Genomic DNA, 18,009 nt, shown 5'->3' on the forward strand with positions numbered 1-18,009 from the left:
CGTCTTAGGGACAATCCAATGAAATGGCTTCTATTTGAAACGTCATGACACAGATGACCGCCTTTACAGGAAATGGGTGGCTTCCCTAAACAAAAACACTTTATCAGGTGTGTTCGCTCCTTTGGTTTAATGCCTGTCCACCGTGAGAGACAATGAGGACAGCTTTAAGACACGTGGTAATTTCCTTCTCCTTGTGCGTAGCTGTAGCTGCATGTGGTATTTTCGACAGTGTTTTGGTGGACGTGACGTACGATCACTATGCAGAGAGGAGAGTGGAGCGGCTGCCCGTATTCTTGGCGATGCCTTTTAACTCCCTGGTCAACCTTGGATATATAATTATGGGCATGTACTGGCTTCTTCGCGAAGAAAGCGGAAAATCCGCTTACATTAAAGACGTGTTCGCTCTAATGGCCATAGCGTACGGCCCCATGCAGTGGGTCCGCCTGGCGACACTGAATCGGCTGGTCGCTGTTCTGGACCAGTGGGTCACCCTGCCGATCTTCGCCTGGGTTCCCGTGTGGTGCCGCTTCATCACGCACGGATGGCATGGGCGCTACACGCTGACTGTGGTCTTATGCTCTCTGACCAGTTATGCTCTGGCGCTGCTTCACGATCATGGCTTCGAGGCAGCGCTGGCCTGTCATGTCGCTTTCGCCGCCATCCGAGGGTTTGAGCTCCAGCGGATGCACGGAGACGCAGCGTCCCTGCGGTACCTGATCCTGGCTCTGCTGTCTTGTTGCGGCTTCGTTGTGCTCAAACTTTTGGATCTGCCCCTTTCGCGCTTTCTGGTGTTTCGGTATTTTACTGGACACTTCTGGTCCAAGGTGTGTGACATTTTGCAGTTCCACTACAGCTTCTGTTTCCTCACACGCTTGACGCGAATTGCACAGAAAACGAACGACCAAAGGGATTGAAAATTCCCTGACGGCGTCCGTACAAATGAGTTTCTGGCAATTCTTTTTCTTTTTCTTTACATTTATGACTTTACTATAAAATGTTGGTGTACCTACATGCCTTGTTAATTTACTGTCTGTTTTCTGTTTTAAAAAAAAATCACACAGTCTCACATCCTTGCATCTGGTAGCATTTATTTAGCAGTAACTAGACTATTTTTCACTTCAAGTCCGTGCTCATAAGTCTAGCTTTGCCATCGCCGTCAGCACAGGCTCGGATGGGGCCTTGCGGTTGGTCCACAGGAGGCCCATCACTGCCGCACGAAAGTCCTGATTGGTGCAGTAAATAAAAGGGTTTATCCCGCAATCCAGGTAAGCCGTCACAGATGACAGCGTGCGCAGCCAATCAGGTGCTGGCGATTGGTCCAACCTTCCCAACAGAACCAGCTGAAATTATATAGGCAAAATAGCTATTGAAATCATTTTATTAATTCACAACACTGAAAGTTATCTTATTTATTAATGCTTCAAAGCAGTCGACTGGCCATAGTTTTATCTTGATGCCTGTTAACTACAGTCCTTTACATTATGCGGTTTATTAATACGGTTTCTAATGCAAGTAATTATAGCGCTGTCCTTAATTTTAGATAGTGGCAAGGAATGTGAACGGTGTAATAGAAAACAATCTCTAACCTCTGAAATTGCAAAGGGTGTGTAGCAGAGCAGATAAATTGACACCAGCAGAGGAGTAACAGAGGAGAGATCATCTGGGTCCCTATGAGGAGAGAGGGAAGAAGGATGTTTGTCCAAATTACCTTTATATCCCCAGAAGATTATAAAAATTGACGAACTGCTAGTAATTATTGTACAATGCACTGGGTAAACGCACCTGCTCCTATTCCTAATCCAGCCAGCAGAGGTCAGGACTGAGCAGAGCACCACCAGCAGGAAAGGGGGAAAGATGCAGATGCAGAATGCACACAGGATGTAGACCAGCATGATAGAGTAATTGTTCTCCCAGAAGACAGCACAGAGCATCTCTGCGGGGTCATATCTGATGTGGAGAGGAAACAGACGGCTACTAATTATTCCCATATGTCACATTATTCCCCTAAACTGTGGGACTTTTAAAACATCCTTGGTGCTTTCGGATAGGGATTCACAACCCCTGGATTTCCGGAGGGGTTGGGTATTTTCTGAAAATATTTTTTTTTATGACCCCTGATTTCCATGTGGTCTATTGATAGCTGAAATTCTGGAGACATTAAACTTATGGAATTGGCCGGCAATCAACCCCCTCCGTCCCCGTTGACTGTTTTTAGCAATCTATAGCATTTTTATATTATATAATATTATAACTGATTATTTCTACTATGGCTACACCTACTCTCGACTACATTTTTATGATCTTTATTTAAACTATGCAATTATCCATCCATCCATCCATGCATCCACCCATTTTCTGTAACCACTTATTCTATTCGGGGCTGCGGGGAACTATACAACTATATAAAATTGAATGTATGTATAATTTTTTAAAAATACAGAGTCTGTAAAATAAATTAAAAGTCTGTTATCCTCCACATGTTTTTAAATCCATACTTTACATCCAAGGTTCTTATCTTTCTCAGTGAGTACCTGCTAAACAGACTCAGCTGAAACAGATACCTCATCAATAGACATCTCTTGACTTTACCTGATCCATTTAAATGCCACGGGTACAGTGCCAAATAGAACCCCCGTAAGCCAAGATATCAGGCAGCCTGCTCCTACAGTATTGGACAGATGTCTTCCTCTGCAAGCCAAGTCCAGTGCTTGCTGCATGCACAAGACCGCTGAGATGTAACGGAGAAGATTGTCATAAGTACTGTCAAAAATTGCAATGACCTTCTACTAGAGTTACTTAAAATTATACTAGTATTTCACTAGAAAATAATAATTATGTGCAAATCGGTATACCCAAGCTGCCAAGAGAGGAAGTGATGAAAGCGAATTTAAGGAGACAGATGACTTCGCACCATGGTGACCTCTGACCACTAGTCAGCACAGCCAGCAAGGAACTGGAGATGACGAACAGTGAGCAGCCGAGGTCAGAGAGTGACAGACTGACCACAGAGACCCAGTACTGGCTCTTAAACTGACCCTTTCCCTGTGAAAGAGGGATGACAGAGAGAGGGAGTTAGCAAAGGAACTAGCAGTGGATGTTGGTATTGAGGGTTAGCAGGAGAGTGAGTAAGGGGGTTAGAGGGGGGCATTAGCAATGGGAGTTAGCAGGGGAGTAAGTAAGGGGGTTAGTGGGGGTATTAGCAATGGGAGTTAGCAGGGGAGTGAGTAAGGGGGTTAGTGGGGGTATTAGCAATGGGAGTTAGCAGGGGAGTGAGTAAGGGGGTTAGTGGGAGCATTACCAATGGGAGTTGGCAGGGGAGTGAGTAAGGGGGTTAGTGGGGGGCATTAGCAATGAGATTTAGCAGGGGAGTGAGTAAGGGGGTTAGCGGGGGCATTAGCAATGGGAGTTAGCAGGGGAGTGAGTAAGGGGGTTAGTGGGGGGCATTAGCAATGGGAGTTAGCAGGGGAGTGAGTAAGGGGGTTAGCGGGGTGTATTAGCAGGGAGTGAGTGAGAGAGTTCACGGGGATATTTTCAAAGGGAGTTACGATGGCTGGTAGTGGGGGCGTTAATGGGTAAAAATGGCTTTGCCTGAGAGGGTTCAAACGAGTGCCTTGGGGCAGGTGGGCAGCTCCATCCACAGAGCATCTACTTATAGATCTGCAAAGCTGCATTTCTTAGAAAAGGCCACTTTTCCTGATTTCCATTTAATCGGGACACATTCCTTAAAATGTTATACAGGTGTTCTGGACCAATCAGCCTTTCCCAGTTTTGGATTCAGGACTGATGGCATTTAGAAAATCAGCTTCCCATTTATGAATATTTTATCTTGAAAATTACTTTGTGGATTTTTGTGTCAAATGTCCTAAATGTATTATTAAATAATCTGGCTCAATGCATCCACTTTTCCATACACACCACAAGCTTCTGATACATGAACAAATATGCTAAAATAATGCAATACTCTTAAATCTTAAATTAAATGTACATGGATAAAACTTGGAAAAAGTCAATGATGAAGAAGCGACCTCTACCTTAATTTTGGTGAACAGGATCAGGGTATTTCCTGCAATACCAAGAATCATTTCCACACCAAGAACTGCCGCTAGTATGGAATTCTTTGTAATGAACCCCCATGTCACTTCCAGGTCTGAAATATTTGCTGACAAATTCACTGAAAGAGAAGGAAAGCTTATAGCAAAGTATATGCGTTATTCATATAAAAAGGTATATTAGACTTTCCAAATTACCATCATTAACACAAAAGAGATGGGGGATATTATTAGCCAACCTTTAACTTCACTATTCCAGAAATCGTTATCTGCTGGTGTGGTACCTTCTGATTGGAAGCATGTTAATATAACACCCATATTCAAAAAAGGGGATAGAAGTAATCCAGCAAACTATAGGCCAATCAGTTTAACTTGCATAACTGGAAAAGTAATGGAACCTATAATCCATGTGAAAATGGTCGATTACCTGGATGCAAATAACATTCTGAGGGATAGCCAACATGGATTTAGGAGAAGCAGATCCTGTTTAACTAATTTACTTTAGTTCTTTGGTGAAGCTACAAAAGAAATTGATCACAAAAAGGCCTACGATGTGATCTACTTAGATTTCCTGGTGGCTTTTGATGTCCCCCACAAACAGCTCTTGCTTAAGCTCAAAGCTGCAGGGGTTTTAGGAACTGTGGCAGCTTGGATCGAAAACTGGCCAACAGACAGGAAGCAGCGGGTAGTTATTAGAGGCACAATGTCACAGTGGGCCTGCATTCATGGTGGGGTACCATAGAGTTCAATTTTAGGACCACTGTTGTTCCTAATTTACATTAATGATATTGACAGCAATACATGCAGTAAATTGGTTAAATTTGCAGATGACACCAAGGAGGGTGGTGTAGCAGATACTGATCTAGCAGCACAAAAGCTACAACAGGATCTTGATTTAATTAGCAACTGGGCTGATACCTGGTAGATGAAATTTAACATAGATAAATGTAAGGTTATCCATGCAGGGAGAAGAAATATAAAGTACAGATATTTTATGGGTTCCACTAAAATAAAGGTAGCTGATTATGAGAAAGATCTCAGTGTGTATGTTGATGCTTCTTACGTCCCACTCTCACCAGTTTGGGGAAGCCATAAAAAAGGCCAATAGGATGTTGGGTTACATCTCTAGGTGTGTGGAGTTTAAGTCAAGAGAGGTGATGATACAATTATATAATTCCTTGGTAAGACCCCACCTAGAATATTGTGTGCAGGTTTGGTCACCATACCTTAAGAAGGACATTGTTGCCTTGAAAAGGTGCAACATAGGGCTATGAGAATGATTCCTGCTCTTAGAGGAATGTCTTATGAGGAGAGGTTAGCTGAGCTGAATCTGTTTAGCCTCTAGAAAAGGAGACTAAGGGGGGACATGATCCAAGTATATAAGATTCTAACAGGTCTGGATGCTGTTCAGCCAAACGGCTATTTCAATATTAGTTTAAATACTAGAACTCATGGCCATAAGTGGAAATTAGCGGGAGAACATTTTAAAATGAATTTGAAGAAGTACTTCTTTACACAGCGTGTAGTTAGAGTATGGGATAGTCTTCCTACTAGTGTAGCCCAAGCTAAAACCCTGGGTTCCTTTAAATCAGAGCTATTAGTTAAGTTCTCCCCAAATGGCCTCCTCTCATTTTCAAATTTCTTATGTTCTTAAAACCCAAACAATTAAATAATTCGTCCTTTAAAATATATCAAGCACATCAACAATAATGAAGCTAAAAAGTGCAATGGCATATATACCTTAAAATCTTTAAGGACAAACAATTCCAATATATATCTATGTCATCTTAATTGCTATACTATCACTGAATGTAACAATGTAACTCACTTTATTCGCCTTTGTGCAGAAAAACCACGACAATCATAACACTCCACGGGTCTTCAGCCAGAAATATCGCTGTTCTGTCCACACATTACGAAGGCAGATGTCGTGGTTACTTATAATATCAAAGCAACTGACGTCACCGCAATCGACCTCCCTAATTAATACTCTCTAGTTTTGTTTAAGACCATATCCTACTGATCTATGCATGGTTATGATTAATGAATGAATGAGCTTAAACGGGCTATAGCAAATGGAAACTGCTAAGACAGGTACACAATAGATAACTTTTGAAATGAATTTTTAAAGGACATGTGAAAAATAATTGTGTATGTTTCTGTCCTGTGGGGATTGCAAGTTGGAACTGATTATACACACTTGAACAGATGAATTAATTGTGTCCTACTCAGCAAATGCAAACAAGACATCAAACACGTCACTACTGACTGGTGCCACGGCGCAAATGCGAAATACCCTTTAATGCCTAAACCAGGGGCCTATATCACGAAAGAGGATTCATTGCTAAGCCAGAACTTTGAGAATAAGTAGCAGTAACTCTGGCTTTTCCGTATCATGACGCTGATTTTCTTCTTAGCAGGATACATCACCATGCTAACTTGTGCTACAGAATAAAAGTGTTCCTGACCAAGACGTGTTCCTTGTACTTCCAAGGCTGAAGGACTCATTCAGAATCACCTAATCATGGATACGGTTACTATGATTGGCAAGGGTATGATTGGCTGTCTAAAATGGCAACAGTGAGGGTGTACATCTTATCCATTTTTTGGGGGCTTCACAGGCTCCTTAGGAGTTGTGCTCTCACTTTTGGCATTTTGCGCACATATTTTATACATATACACACACACACACCCACATATATATGTATTCAAGTGTTCCAATCACTTCTATCGCTACAGGTGTATAAAATCAAGCACCTAGGCATGCAGGCTGCTTCTACAAACATTTGCAAAAGAATGGGTTGCTCTTGTGGACTGTGGAATATGTCCATTCGTGAAATTTCCTCACTACTAAATATTCCACGGTCAGCTGTTAGTGGTATTATAACAAAGTGGAAGCAATTGGGAACAACAGCCACGAAGTGGTAGGCAACGTAAAATCACAGAGCGGGGACAACGCATGGTGAGGCGCAGTGTGCAGAAGTCGCCAACTGTCTGCAGAGTCAATAGCTACAGACCTCCACACTTCATGTGGCCTTCAGATTAGCTCAAGGACAGTGCGTAGAGAACTTCATGGAATGGGTTTCCATGGCCGAGCAGCTGCATCCAATCCTTACATCACCAGATGCAATGCAAAATGTCGGATGCAGTGGTGTAAAGAACACCGCCACTGGGGTCTAGAACAGTGGAGACGTGTTCTTTGGAATGACGAATCACGCTTCTCTGCCTGGCAATCCGATTGACGAGTCTGGGTTTGGTGGTTGCCAGGAGAACGGTACTTGCCTGACTGCATTGTGCCAAGTATAAAGTTTGGTGGAGGGGGGATTATGGTGTGGGTTTGTTTTTCAGGGGTTGGCATAGGCTCCTTAGTTCCTGTGAAACAAACTCTTAATACTGCAGCATTCAAAGCTTTTTTGGACAATTTCATGCTCTCAACTTTGTAGAGAACAGTCTGGGGATGGCCCCTTCCTGTTCCAACATGACTGCGCACCAGTGCACAAAGCAAGGTCCATAAGGACATGGATGAATGAGTCTGGTGTGGAGGAACTTGACTGGCCTGCACAGAGCCCTGACCTCAACCCAACAGAACACCTTTGGGATGAATTAGAGTGGAGACTGTGAGCCAGGCCTTCTCATCCAACATCAGTGCTTGACCTCACAAATGCTCTCCTGGAAGAATGGTCAAAATTTCCATAAACACACTCCTAAATCTTGTGGACAGCCTTCCCAGAATAATCACAGCATTATTATTATCATTATTATTAATTGAGTAATTGAAGTGCTACAATAGCAACTAAAGGGGAATTTTGTGGTTGTCAAAAGATGGATGATTCTGCAAAATAACTAAGAAGTTTGTGTGTCATTTTTATGTGCAGGTAATAAAGAGCACATGGGTGAAACTGCAGTGCATTTGTCTTTATTTCACTTTTCTTGGTGGTCATAAGTGATCACTAAGAAAAATGGTTATTTGCACTGATGTCCCTGAGAACTCTGCCATCTCTGAGGCCTGCAAGGTGGAGAGTGGGTTGTTCTTCCTTTGGCTAAGTGTGTGGTACAGCTGGATGGGAATCTCAGTTTAAGCCATGAATAGTTATGTATCCTGTGCAAATCTGTCATACAATATACATTCCCTATAAATCCACGAGCCATACGCAGCCATTTTTTTACTTGGACATTCAATATTATTTGTGTGATCTTGACAGTGGACACAGGTAGGCCCCAGTAAGTTACAACACATTGGTCGGAAAAAAAGCTTTGAACTGGAACAAATTGTTCTTACACTAACTGGACATCAGTGCTGTGTGAAGGTTGCCTGTTCACATAATATCTTTTATGTATTACTTTATTACAGTGATGGGGGCATCAGTGGTATTGGTAAGTCCTGCAATATTTAGGCAATTTAATCATTGTGATAAATCATCCAGAGCTGACACTGATAAACACTAAGTAGGACACAATCTGTAATAAATGACAAACCTTGTTGGAAATATTCTCTGAGGTTTATGTATGGAAAAATATGCAGTAAAATTTTGAGTGCTAAACATATATACTTTGTGGATAACCCGACATGCTGTTGCTCTACCGGTGTGTTCGCATCTACAATATTATAGGAAAATAGACACAGTTTTAAATGACAAGCTGAAAACGGGTCTTTAAATAAATAAGATACACTTTAACAGAATGAAGTTAAACTTTACTAGCCCCAGGGGAACATTATACTATTGGATAAATCATGGAGCCGGAGAAGAATCCGCTTCTATTTCGACCGTGGCACGCCAAACCAAACTGACGAACTCTGCTGTCGCGTAGGTTTAATTCCCAACTTTCGTTGCCACAGTGGTTGCCTGACACTCAGTCAATCTTGGTTTATGAAACGGAAAGTGATCTGGTTCACACTTTAACTCTGCATTCCGAGCTAAACCCGCTTTCTTGAATATTCCCCAAGACTTGCCTACCCCTGGCCTAAACAAGATTTTCAGGCTCCTCAATGGGCGTGCCTCCATAGCGGACACATTCAAAATGGCGCGGAGGTCCTCCTTGTTGCCCATATGCCACACTTCCGGCGCTCTGATCAAATGTTTCCGGTGTCGGTCGGTTTCCAGACTGAGAAGGGCGAGTAGAGAGAACATCGTAAGTTTGAAATATACATAGCTTTAGGTTGTTTATTAAATGATACATTATTTATTGTTGTCTTCCATAGTTTTGGTTTGACAGTTTCCGAGCGGTTTACTTTTGTCGTACAGCACGCTGTCATTGAAAGTCCTTGAGGAATCATACAGTCACTGCGTCGCCGTGCTTCAGACCAGTGCAGTAAAGAAAGGGATGTTCATGTGAAAACATCTGTAAATGCTTTACTTTCTGAATAAGGCTGAATTATTTTGCATGGTATTTTGAGGAGACGCTGACAATAGCAGTTTTTTAATTAAGCGGCTTCACCGTAGTAATTGCAGATGTGAATACAAAGCTTTACCTGTCACCCAAGGTTCCCAACTTTTAACGCATCTGGCGTGACACTCACGCTTTCAGACTCTCACGCGCACGCAAGAAATCTTACAGCAAATCTATATTATTCCATTATAAACCTAAAATTAGCCACGTGAAAAGCGTTGGGGTTGTTTGCAAACTATACGGACCATTTAAAGGTAGTAAAACCGTTACATGCATGTAAATGAGTGCGCAGACTTATCTCAAATTGAATATCTCACTCCAGCTCGCTGACCAAAGTTGGGTTGGATTAAAGTACTTGCTGAGAAACAGAATAATAGTGTATCGTGGTCAGTGAAATGGTGAGATGACTGTCACCTCAACCTATCCCCCCAGACGTCTGTCTTTTTAGCAGACCCAGGCCGTGATGTCTTCAGCGCTGCGCCTACTGTACTCAATTTCCAGGCCAGGTAGGAACTGCATAAACCTGTGTATCCCATCAGTCTCTTGCCTTAGTGGGGGGGGTGTTCCTATGGGGCTTCAGTGTTTACTGTAGTCATGTGACAAAGAGCACTGCTACAGCCTTAACGTGTACCACGTCTTCATTCTTACCAGGGAATTTCTCTGCCTGCTCCACTGTAGTGCGTCCGTTCAGCGTTAGCGTCCCAAAAGGGGGATACAGTAAGTGTCATATTCAGATTATTCTGGGAGTGTCTAGCACAGAGAGGTCTGTCAAGGTTGTATATGAATGAATCTGGCTCAGATTCTCAGCTTCAAATGGCATGACATGTATACATTTATTAACTATACCAGATTGAGTTCACAAAACTAGCTGGTATGTTCCATCTGGTGTTACATCACCAGAATGATGTATCAAAGTTTTATTTGTAACATGCACAGTAATGCTGAGTACAGTAGTTGCAATGAAATGCTTTGTTGCCTAGCTCCACACTGTGGTGTCTTTGACAGTGTGCTCTGGTGTGCAATAACTAATTCTCACCCCCCCTACCCACACACACAGAGTATGTGAATGCCCAGGAGCTGCCCACAGATATGAAGTCTATCACTGACCGGGCTGCGCAGACCCTACTGTGGACTGAACTCTTCAGGGGTGAGCTTTAGCAAACTGCTACGCTTGACAGAGCTAACTCTGTGCCGCATTCACATTAACCACATTGAGTCCTATTGCCTGCCCATCCATCCATACATCCATAATCAGTTTTGCAGTGACCTGGATGCCAGGGCAGGGGAGCCCCTGGATAGGATGCCAGTACATTGAAACATCAGTCATCTGTCTGCATGTTTTTGGCCTGTGGGATGCGGTGAAGCAAATATGCATACACACACAGAGGCAGGAGGTGTAAAGCCATGTTTGCTATAAAATATTCAGCTCAATATTTCATATTTTATATATATATATATATATATATATATATATATATATATATATATATATTAGTGGAACAGAACATGTGTAACTGTACAGTGCTCATGGAGAATTGGTCAACAAGAACATGAAATAAAAAATAATTTATTTTAGATTTAGCACTGTTTCTGCAGTGACAGGTACCAGAACATCTTTTCCTTCAGGTTTGGGGATGACTATGAGTTACCTGTTCAGGGAGCCAGCCACCATCAACTATCCATTTGAGAAGGGTCCCCTCTCCCCACGTTTCCGCGGGGAACATGCTCTGCGCAGGTACCCATCTGGGGAGGAGCGCTGCATTGCCTGTAAGCTCTGTGAGGCCATCTGTCCTGCCCAGGTGAATCCGTGCCGTCAAGCTCTACCCTGCCCAAGCATTTTCTGAAATACGAAAAAATGTTGCCCGTCATGCTATAGCTCTGCAGTGGTAGATTTTTTTTTTCTTCAGTCTCTTGATTTTGCTCTTTATGTAACTTGTTTTCTTTGGACCACAAAGAACTGAGATCCCTTTCTGCTTGGCATTGACCCATAATTGAGCTACAGCGTCCTCCCTCTTCCAGGCTATCACCATTGAGGCAGAGTCCCGTGCCGACGGCAGTCGGCGGACCACCCGTTATGACATCGACATGACCAAGTGCATTTACTGCGGCTTCTGCCAGGAGGCCTGTCCTGTTGATGCCATCGTGGAGGTGCTAACCGGCAACGTTTACGGTCGTCACAAGCAAGGGCCAGCGGGCACTACTGCTCATTTCATCCTCTTTTCTGTGATTTGCTCGCGACCAAAACACTTGGCTAATCCGATGTCTTTTTCCAGGGCCCCAACTTCGAGTTCTCCACAGAAACCCATGAGGAGCTGCTGTACAACAAGGAAAAGCTTCTCAACAATGGAGACAAGTGGGAGGCGGAGATCGCGGCTAACATACAGGCTGACTACCTGTACAGATAAAGCGCCTGCTTCACCCACCAGAGGCAACCGAGACTCTGTGGACAAACTGGGCAGTCTGCTTGCTGATGGTGGTTGCACTTCCACAGATGCATCAGCCCATGCCTTCACACTGGCCAACAGATAGCACGGAGTTGCAGACCAACCCATTAAAAATCAATAAATTCTTAAACTGTTTTATATCTTGAGTATGGAGACATACATTATATACAGATTATTTGATGGCTGAGCCTGGCAGGCTAATACTGCAGTGTTCTTATCTTTGTGTTGTACAGTTGTAATAGTGTCTGTGATGTCATAACACCTGTAGCCATCAATGCGTCTCACCAGTGCTCTGGAAACGCAGCATTCGGAGACATCTACAGAGATTAATTGTGAAGGTTCATGGAATTGCTGAAGAAGGAATTAAAGTTTTGTGTTCCACAGTGTGACACTGCTGTGAAGCTCTTTCCCCTTCTGGGTAACAGTCTTAAGGTTTCGAATTTTATCGGCATTCCACAGATCAGCTGGAATTAGTCAGTATTACGGTCATCAAGGTGTTGTAGTAGAAAAAGCATTGAATCACTAAAACGATAATGTTTGCACAAATACTTTGGAAGGCTTCTCATTGCTTATCCTGTCTTGATCTCTATGAGACACACATACAGGTCAGAGCAGGCTGGGGTGGGGGGGGGGGGGGGGGGGACACAGTGCGATCAGTGTCCAGCACTCCTGGAGCTGGGGGGTTAAGGGCCTTGCTCAAGGGCTCGTAGATGTGATTATTCTGCAGAGGCTGGGGCTTGAACCTGCAATTTCCAATTAACTCGCACAGAAGCTTAGCCCACCAAGCTGCAGTAAGGTCTTACACCTAAAAAATACATGGGCTGTGCTTTGACGAATGTGTCTAGTGAATGATAAAAAGTACATTGCAGCCCTGCATGTGTTGTAGCTTTACATTGGTCAGTTTTCCATATGTAACCCCCCCCCCCCCCCCCACACACACACACACACACACACACACACACACACGCTTATGTTTACATTTCACAGTGTATTTTCAATGCAATGACAATTTTGAAATTACACAGGAATAATATCCGTTACCCCCACAGCACACTGTGACCAACTGGTGACACTAAATGAACACTTGGAAAAAACGCGCTGGTGCAACTCTCTCCGTGATAGTAGTACCATACCCATCAGTCGTATCGCAGAGGCTGAACAAAACGGATGTCATGTAATTGGATCTACCTGGGAATTTCTATCCCCCAATTTTAAAAAGCAATTTGGCTAGTAGGATAATAATTCCATAAATCCAGAGTACAGCACATGAGTAAAAATTCGTTTAACTTTTCAATTAACTGGCTGGCTCTTGTTTACATCTTTTACATACCTTGGTTATTTGTGAAGCAACTTATATATATATATATATATATATATATATATATATATATATATATATATATATATATATAAAGAGCATAATAGACTTTAAACGACTTTCATTTGTTTCTTTAAGTACAGGTATCCTTCGTGAGATCGCACGACTTGCACATTAACCTTAACTGAAGCTTTTATTTGGTCACAAGCCTAAAACTAACCCTAAGAACTACATGTAAATATACTTTTAATTATTGTAAAAACACTCACGCAAAGTGAATGCACGAGATAATTTACAATGTCCCGGTATGTGAGTGGAGGTACTGCATCGGGTTCTGTAATCCTGTCTTGAGCTACTATGTCTTATGGATCTATGCTATTTATCGTTATTAGATGGCAGGGTTCCATTTCTTTCTGATATGCCTTCACTTACGACAAAAGGGCATAGCGGTGGGCGATATAACGATAACTTGTGACCTTTTGCAACTGTATCCGCGATAAGAAATTCCGAGACAACGTAGGAATTGGCAATGCCTAACTCTACTATAACAAGAGATCAAACGGACAAGCGTAGATCTCGTGATCCCTGCATGTTCGGAGGCTGCAACAGTACAATTTTTTACCAGCTTAAACAAAATTATTACAACCACTGGAGAATGTAGATGTATATCCATATACACAAATGTCCACACATTCATACATACACATAAACATAATAACAAAGTATATGAATACAACATAATCCAGGGGTGATGCTATATAAAGGTAAAAGGTTTTAATACATTCAATGAATAACACTGTTTTTGCCTTTCATACATTTTAAAGTTTTAACAAATGACAAACAGACAATATATAAAAAATACAGACAATATATAATGGATTTTGATAAATTTATATACGTAGATGTACAGTTAACTAAAATCAGTACAACAAAAGCAGACCGATGTAAAACAAAGCAATTTCAGACTCCATAACATCTCAGCGTTGTCTGTATATCTCACTACTTTGTCAATTATCTGTCCCAGTGTATCATAAAGTCCAGTCCTACTGTATGAACTAGTTCTCGAGACGAATCAGCGCCATTTAAGGCCGTCAGACACGTAGTTCCAGTTCAGCGTCGTTGAGGCCACAAACCACAAATTTAGACAACTACTTTCATTCGATCAAATCGTTTGTTTTTGTTTCCATTTTGTCAACTTGGCAAACTGCGTACGGGTCTGTACAATTTGTACAACCCCCCGTCGTTAGCCTAATAAATGACTGAGTAAAAACGTGTGCAAACAGGGGTACGTTTTCCAGACTATACCATAGTTGAAAGCATCAAACAGAATGGGCTCGTCTATACAAATTGTGAGCGGGGAGCGCGGCGCGCTAGTCCACTGATCATGTGACGAGGGCGGGCTGCGTCACAAAGCCGCCGTGAAGCTGCGTTGGGCGGCGCCATTTACTCTTTTCCCCATTCGTCTCAGCACCGGGTATGTCTGCAGCGCTCTTATTTACACATTTTACTTACCGCACTGGAGTTAATTAGCAATATGTGCCGTTTACAGCGTTTACAGCCTTCTGCTACCGGGAAAGCGAATCGCGTTGAGATCCGTATGTACGGCCGTGAAAAGTTTCGCGCTTGTCCCGAGTTAGCGAGCTGCCCTGCGCACTAGAACCGACCCTGGCTGCGTACTCCCGAACATGTCCGCATGGCTTCCTCCCTGCAGCCCGGGGCGCCGTTCCTTGCCCACCTAGCCCTGCAGGGAGCCGTCCGGGGAGCGCTGCCTGCAGGATGCGTTACAGCGGCGGCGGCGGCGAGCGAAGCGCATCTGCGCCTATAAACACGAAACGCTTCCCGGATGAATCGCCCCGTCTCCCAGGCTTTACCGATAACCGCGCCTGGCGTTGTTTGGTTGGAACCCTGTGTGCCGCGTTCTGGCTACGCGGGCTATGAGCGGCTAAATTTACTGCACGTGTAGGTGGAAGTTACTAGAAAGAGCAGCTGGCAGCAGGGTCCGAGGCCGGCCCATGCCGCCCTCTCCATCCCTCTCACTCACGGTCTGTGGCGATCGTACGCTGCGAGCCTCCCGTCCATGCACTTCCCGATTAACTCCCCTCCCTCTCTCCACCCTTCCCTCCCCGTCCTTCTGCCTCCGATCAGCAGCACATCCTCAGATCCAGACCCACAGGTCAGATATGGCGGAAGGAGAACCTCAGGTCCAGTTTAAGGTGCGTTTCAGCCAATGTCACAGCTGTTTCTTATGGGCCAGGGTGGACCCGTGATCTTCATGACGATGGTATCCTTGCATGCGGGAATATGTCTGGCCTGTTTGGGTTAGATATCGCAGTAGTAATTATCTCCCGGTACAAATTTCACATTTAAATTGTGAAATATAAAGCCAATCACTCCCTTCTAAATGAACTCCTCACCTAAAATTAAGGACAGTGGTTGAGTTTCATCCACTCTTTACATAACATAAATGTTTTCTCTGTTTGGTTTCACTAGCTCTAATTGCAATGCGAGCGGAATCAAGCTAATTCTGTAATTTTGAAGGAAATACCATGCATTAATGCCTCATCAGTAGTTTAAGAATGGGAACTTGTGTGTGTGTGTGTGTGTGTGTGTGTGTGTGTGTGTGTGTAAAAAAACTTATGTGTGTGAACCTCTCCTCTTTCCTAGCTGGTGCTGGTAGGTGATGGAGGTACAGGGAAGACCACCTTTGTGAAAAGACATTTAACAGGAGAGTTTGAGAAGAAATATGTGGGTGAGAAATGAAGGCTGTTATGTTCTCCCCAGTGCTCTGACTTATGTGTTCCCCCTGGCGCTTCTATGCCCAGTCCCACCCTCTTTTCCTAGTTAAGTGTTTCTGAAACTGGTCTTTGGGGACTCCCAGACAGTCCATGTTTTTGCTTCCTCCCAGCTATGGAAAAAATGTGGACTGGGAGGGAGCAATAACATGCACTGCCTGGGGGTCCCCAAGGACCGGATTGGGAGGCCTAGTTGTTATGATGTGTTGAATTGCCTTTATTCCTTTTGAATGAGTTTCTTTAACATAGTCGAGTGGGTCTGTAGTGAGCAGTGTTGCCATGTATGCTTAGTGAAAACAGTGTGGGAGAGCATGATCAGGAGCGGGTTACAGAAGGACAGTTACCATTGTCTGGTCAGATGGAGTGCAGTTGTTGAGAAAATAAGCAGCTGGGTGCGATGCAGGTTTGCCAAATGGCTGCCAGTCAAACTAAGCTTTCGGTGGTTGCGAATGGGCCCAGTCTGAAATTAGAGATACAGTAAAACCACACATGAGACTAGATATCTAATAATACTAGTATTTTAATGCTAAAGACAAGAAGGCATTTCAGGCTCCCTAACAAACCTTTGTTTTCTGCAGCCACCTTGGGTGTGGAGGTACATCCCCTGGTCTTCCACACCAACCGAGGGGCTATCAAGTTCAACGTTTGGGACACAGCTGGACAGGAGAAGTTTGGAGGCCTCAGAGATGGCTACTATATACAGGGTGTGCTAGCCTCTTATTTGCCATGTGTTGGTTCTGCTTTGGCTGTTCGGTTTTTGCACTTCCTTTGGGTCTGTCTGGTGTTTTGCTGACACCTCCTGCCCCATACCCTCCCTCCTTAGCTCAGTGTGCCATCATCATGTTCGATGTGACTTCACGGGTCACCTACAAGAATGTGCCCAACTGGCACCGTGACCTGGTGCGTGTCTGCGAGAACATTCCCATCGTACTTTGCGGAAACAAGGTGGACATCAAGGACAGGAAGGTCAAGGCCAAGAGCATCGTCTTCCACCGCAAAAAGAACCTGCAGGTAGCAAACTCCATCTCTCGTGATGGTTGTCCCTCTTCAGTGATGGCAAAAACACTTTATGAACCATTTGTGGTACATTTTGACCCCACTAGATGGTGCTATCTGTTCATAAAGGTAAAAGGCATTCCCCAAAGCAAGCCAAGAGCACAATCTAGTTGTTTTGGCCAGCACTACCATTATGGCATTATTTAGAGCCAGTTTTCTACCTTCCCATTGGTATAGCTCCTTGTTGCTCAGCGTTGGCGTCCTTGAACACAGCATCACTTCCTGACATTCATCTTTAATTTCCTAGTACTATGACATCTCCGCCAAGAGCAACTACAACTTCGAGAAGCCCTTCCTGTGGCTGGCAAGGAAGTTGATTGGTGACCCCAACCTCGAGTTTGTTGCCATGCCAGCGCTTGCCCCCCCTGAGGTGGCCATGGACCCCTCACTCGCTGCACAGTACGAGCACGATCTCAAGGTAAGCCGTTTTCAGGTGACATGGCTGCAGAGGGCTTCAATGTACCAGAGACGGTGTGTCTCACGATGAGACTGAGACCTCCCAAATTAAATTCCTCTAATCCCAACAGGTGGCATCTGAAACGGCACTCCCAGATGAAGATGACGACCTCTAACCTGTGACCTCGCAACCTCTGTATGTGGCAGGAGTGACCACAGATTCTGTGGTTGACCTTTAACCTTTTACTGTACAACCCCATTGCCGATTGTTTTTTTGTTTATTATTTGTTTTTGAACGTATGATGTCCTGTTGAAGAGATGCTATGTGCACGTGTGATGCATTGTGAGACGGACACACATTTGCAACAAAGGACTCGGTATCAGTTTACTGAAATACAGAAGCTGAATGGACACACTTAGTGTCTGAATTAAATCTGTCTGAATATGGTCTTTTGTCTTGACTTTCATTAAAAAAAAATGAATGTTTTAAGAGGTTTGTACTTTTTGGCACAAACGCCCAGATGCAGTTTGTGGTTTTGAGCTTATGTCCGAACAGCCAGCTGATG

At 43.7% G+C, this 18,009-nt stretch overlaps 4 protein-coding genes across 5 annotated transcripts; 3 read left to right on the forward strand and 1 right to left on the reverse strand.

Annotated features, from left to right (window-relative positions):
* The first annotated feature begins 42 nt into the window (after positions 1-42).
* tmem187 (transmembrane protein 187) lies at positions 43-1,066 on the forward strand. The gene has a single exon (XM_048996397.1). The coding sequence runs from the start codon at positions 153-155 to the stop codon at positions 912-914; it is 762 nt and encodes a 253-aa protein (XP_048852354.1). The 5' UTR covers positions 43-152; the 3' UTR covers positions 915-1,066.
* A 64-nt stretch (positions 1,067-1,130) lies between these two features.
* si:dkey-9i23.8 (beta-1 adrenergic receptor) lies at positions 1,131-5,961 on the reverse strand. Its single transcript, XM_048996381.1, has 7 exons — positions 5,878-5,961; positions 4,032-4,171; positions 2,853-3,042; positions 2,590-2,728; positions 1,783-1,947; positions 1,587-1,668; positions 1,131-1,340 (listed from the first exon to the last, which is right to left on the reverse strand). Coding segments are annotated over exons 1-7 (927 nt in total). The 5' UTR covers positions 5,879-5,961.
* A 3,138-nt stretch (positions 5,962-9,099) lies between these two features.
* On the forward strand, positions 9,100-12,270 carry ndufs8a (NADH:ubiquinone oxidoreductase core subunit S8a). The gene is made up of 7 exons (XM_048996401.1): positions 9,100-9,179; positions 9,870-9,943; positions 10,089-10,154; positions 10,495-10,584; positions 11,064-11,236; positions 11,457-11,585; positions 11,711-12,270. Exons 2-7 carry the CDS (start codon positions 9,901-9,903, stop codon positions 11,840-11,842), a joined length of 633 nt encoding a protein of 210 aa, XP_048852358.1. The 5' UTR covers positions 9,100-9,179; positions 9,870-9,900; the 3' UTR covers positions 11,843-12,270.
* A 2,302-nt stretch (positions 12,271-14,572) lies between these two features.
* On the forward strand, positions 14,573-17,890 carry LOC125720669 (GTP-binding nuclear protein Ran). Of its 2 annotated transcripts, none has more exons than XM_048996399.1 (7): positions 14,573-14,673; positions 15,348-15,412; positions 15,864-15,948; positions 16,570-16,695; positions 16,815-17,002; positions 17,295-17,465; positions 17,575-17,890. In XM_048996399.1, exons 2-7 carry the CDS (start codon positions 15,380-15,382, stop codon positions 17,617-17,619), a joined length of 648 nt encoding a protein of 215 aa, XP_048852356.1. In that variant the 5' UTR covers positions 14,573-14,673; positions 15,348-15,379; the 3' UTR covers positions 17,620-17,890. The 2 variants fall into 2 exon arrangements, with proteins under 2 accessions (XP_048852356.1, XP_048852357.1); XM_048996400.1 differs by having other exon boundaries at positions 14,588-14,673; positions 15,345-15,412.
* The last annotated feature ends 119 nt before the right edge of the window (positions 17,891-18,009 follow it).

The sequence above is a fragment of the Brienomyrus brachyistius genome, chromosome 25 (genome assembly GCF_023856365.1).
Source record: "Brienomyrus brachyistius isolate T26 chromosome 25, BBRACH_0.4, whole genome shotgun sequence".
Taxonomy (NCBI): Eukaryota; Metazoa; Chordata; class Actinopteri; order Osteoglossiformes; family Mormyridae; genus Brienomyrus; species Brienomyrus brachyistius.